Source organism: Orycteropus afer, unplaced genomic scaffold (genome assembly GCF_000298275.1).
Source record: "Orycteropus afer afer isolate SDZICR_OR568_19922 unplaced genomic scaffold, OryAfe1.0 scaffold00163, whole genome shotgun sequence".
NCBI lineage: Eukaryota > Metazoa > Chordata > Mammalia > Tubulidentata > Orycteropodidae > Orycteropus > Orycteropus afer.
Window position 1 is genome coordinate 5,645,999 of NW_006921750.1, and position 3,193 is coordinate 5,649,191.

Below are 3,193 nucleotides of genomic sequence, written 5' to 3' on the forward strand. Positions count from 1 at the left end.
AATATTAGTAACAATTTTCTTTGTATAAATTATTTTTCTTTTTTTCTCCTTCTAAACTTATACTTGCATAGTTGATAATTTATACATACTTTTCTATCTAAAATTGTAGTCTATAATTTTTGGAAAACAATTGATCAGCATGAAAATTACCCCTATATAATTTTTTTTTTGTAATTTGCAAATTAACTATTTCTAGTAAAAAAATGATAGTTAAGATTGAGACATCTTTGCCTCAGAAGTCAGTCTTAAAGGCATTGGATCCTGTATGGATTTTTCCTAACCTTTTTTTTGTTTTTCTGTTTCTTTTCTTTACATGCTAACTTTGGTGTAGCAGACCACTTGGGAATTGAATTCATGGGTAAGAATAATCAATTTTCTCCTTACATATCTTGGAAAAGCTGCATTGTATAATACACATAGTGATCTCCTTCCTCATTAATTATAATAGACATGTCTCCTTATCAAATGCTATTAGTAGTAACAAAAAGTTGTTGTTGACTTTTCATGATGTCATGACTCAAATTGAAATAATTACTGAGAAGGCAATTTGATGTTATATGCTGTTTCTGGAATCACAAAGAAGTTGAATTAAGGACAAGGTTTGGATTAATCTCTTTAATCCTCAATTTTCTTACCTATAAAATAATGGTAATAATAGGTCCTAAGTTACTGTATGTATAAATTGCTTAGCACAATATCTATAATGTGATAAACACTGAACAAATGATAGAAAACAATGAGAATAGTCCAAACAACATCTGTTTTTCTTATTTCCTATTCTAATTCCTTTTACCTTTGTATGATGACTACTTTAGACACATTTTGGTATGAATCTTAACTGTTAATCTTAATTTGGAGGGAGCAGATAAACATTTCCTTGTATAAAATTATAATATTTCTTTCTAAATTGTTTGCATTGCAAAAACCCATTTTTAAAGAAATATAGAATGCTTCCCATTGACATTATTTCCTATATCCATAGATAACTTCTTATAACAATTACAGCAGCATTAAGAATTAACAAAATTAAGAATTGGTCTATATGTTAAGTAAAATGGAAAATAAACAATCTATAAAGTTTGATGCATCTTGTTAAATTCAGGAATTAAGACTGTGAAATTGAAGTTTCAAATTGAAGTTTGAAAGCAAATTTTATTGTGCTCTATTTGTTTAGTCTGTTACTTCTCAGATTTTTCACTTACCTGATGTGGCTATGAATAATTGTTTCATACTTGCATATATTTAATAAGATACTACTTATATAGGAGCTCTGGTAGTGTAGTGCCTAAGGCACTTGACTGCTAACCAGAAGGCTGACGGTTCAAACTCACCAGCCACTCCTTGGAAGGAAGATGGGGCAATCTACTTCCCTAGTGATACTGCCTCAGAAACCCAAGGAGGGGTCACTATGAGTCGGGTCCGACTCCACGGCACATAACAACAACAACAACAACAACTTATATACCCTGGTGGCTGAGTGCCTAAGGCACTTGACTGTTAACCAGAACTCTAGCAGTTCAAACCCATCAGCCACTCCTGGGAAGGAAGGATGGCAATCTACTTCCTCAGTGATATGACCTCAGAAACCCAAGGAGGGGTCACTATGAGTCTGAGACAACTCAATAGCACATAACAATGACAACAACTTATAAATTTACTTGTATTAACTTAACCATTAATTCAACAAATATTTATTGAATGTTCAGTATAAACCAAGAAAAAAGTTCAAGATGCTAGAAATAAAATGGTTAGTAAAATTGGACAGAAAACTTAGTTTGATGGAGAACATACAGTTTAGTATGCTTACCAATATTAATCTGGTAACAAAATTAATAAATATAAAGTCATAAATTTGTTAGGACCTATTTGATCAGGCAAACTACTTCCATGGCAATACCTCCTTGGAAACCGAAAGAGAGGTCAATATAAGTTGGCTCTGACTTGATGGCAGTGAGTTTGTTTTTTGTTTGTTTGTTTTTTTGTTTACTCTAGATAAGATGATATTGGCTTGGACTACTATCATTGTGGAAGATATGAGAAAAAGTTAATACATATTTAGAAAGTGGTATCAACAAATATTTGAGATACATGTTGAAGGCTAGAAGAGAGAAATGATCGAGGATGATTACAGGGCTTATAGTTTTTACATTTGTATAAGTGCTAGCTCATTTACTGAAAAAGCATACTGAGAGAAGAAGATTTATGGGTGATGTTTAATAGATTAGGTGAGGAAATAGAGTTTCTGAGGTACCTTTGATATATCTGAGAGATATCAAGTTGGTAATTCTATTGCTAGAAGTTTTGAGGGTAAATTAGAGATTAAAACAAAACAGAAAACAAACTCACTGCTATAAGTTGATTCCAACTCAGAACAACACCTGTTGTGTTTCCAAATCTGTAAATCTTTACGGAAGCAGACTGCCCCATCTTTCTTCTGTGGAACAACTGATGGGTTCAAACCACCAAGCTTTTGGTTAGTAGCCAAATGCCTTAACCACTGTGGTAGTTAAGTTTGTGTGTCAACTTGGCTGGGCGTGGTTGAGTGGCTGGGCAGCTTGGATGTAGTATTCGCCATGATGAGACTGGTAATCAGCTCCTAGGTGGAATATACTATAAGCAGCTGAGTAACTGCTTTAGGGATGAGGCCTGCTTCCTGTATATAAGGATAATTCTTGCGGAACACTCTCTAGCTTACGGCATACTTGAACCCTGCATGTAATGATGTCATCATTGTTCAGCAGTCTGCTATACTCTGCTGACCTTGAGACTTTCAATGGAACTGAATTAATGGCCTGCCATATGGTTTGATAACATCGGGACTGTGCCTTTTTACTTGCCAACTTTGGGCTTGTCAGTCTCAGAAGCCAGCAGCTGTCTGAGTAAAGAAAAGCCTCTAGCTTCAGTGGGCTGGGAGCAGAAGGCAGAGCTGAAGCTCAAGATTGAAGGGCTTTCACTCAGCCCCTAGAGCCTGGCACTTTGAACTCAGACTTAAAGCTTCCAAACTTGCAGTGTAGTAAATTACTTAGTGTGGCTTTTCTACCCATAAGTCTTTGTAAACTCCAAGGTGGGATTTTCTATGAGCAACTGAGGAGCTATCCACCTGGGTTATTTCTGTTGGGCGTGGCACAATACAATGTTTTGGGAGGTTCCCACTCTCTCTCACATGGTTAGAGTTCTGATGCTGTGATTGGCT

At 35.3% G+C, this 3,193-nt stretch overlaps 1 protein-coding gene across 1 annotated transcript in view; it reads left to right on the forward strand.

Moving 5' to 3' along the window:
- The window catches only part of NRG3 (neuregulin 3), a 2,137,828-nt gene that overhangs the window by 1,861,953 nt on the left and 272,682 nt on the right, over nucleotides 1–3,193 (forward strand). The window contains exon 4 of the mRNA XM_042781740.1: nucleotides 332–358. Coding sequence (XP_042637674.1) covers nucleotides 332–358 — 27 coding nt within the window. The remainder of the gene's footprint in view (nucleotides 1–331; nucleotides 359–3,193) is intronic.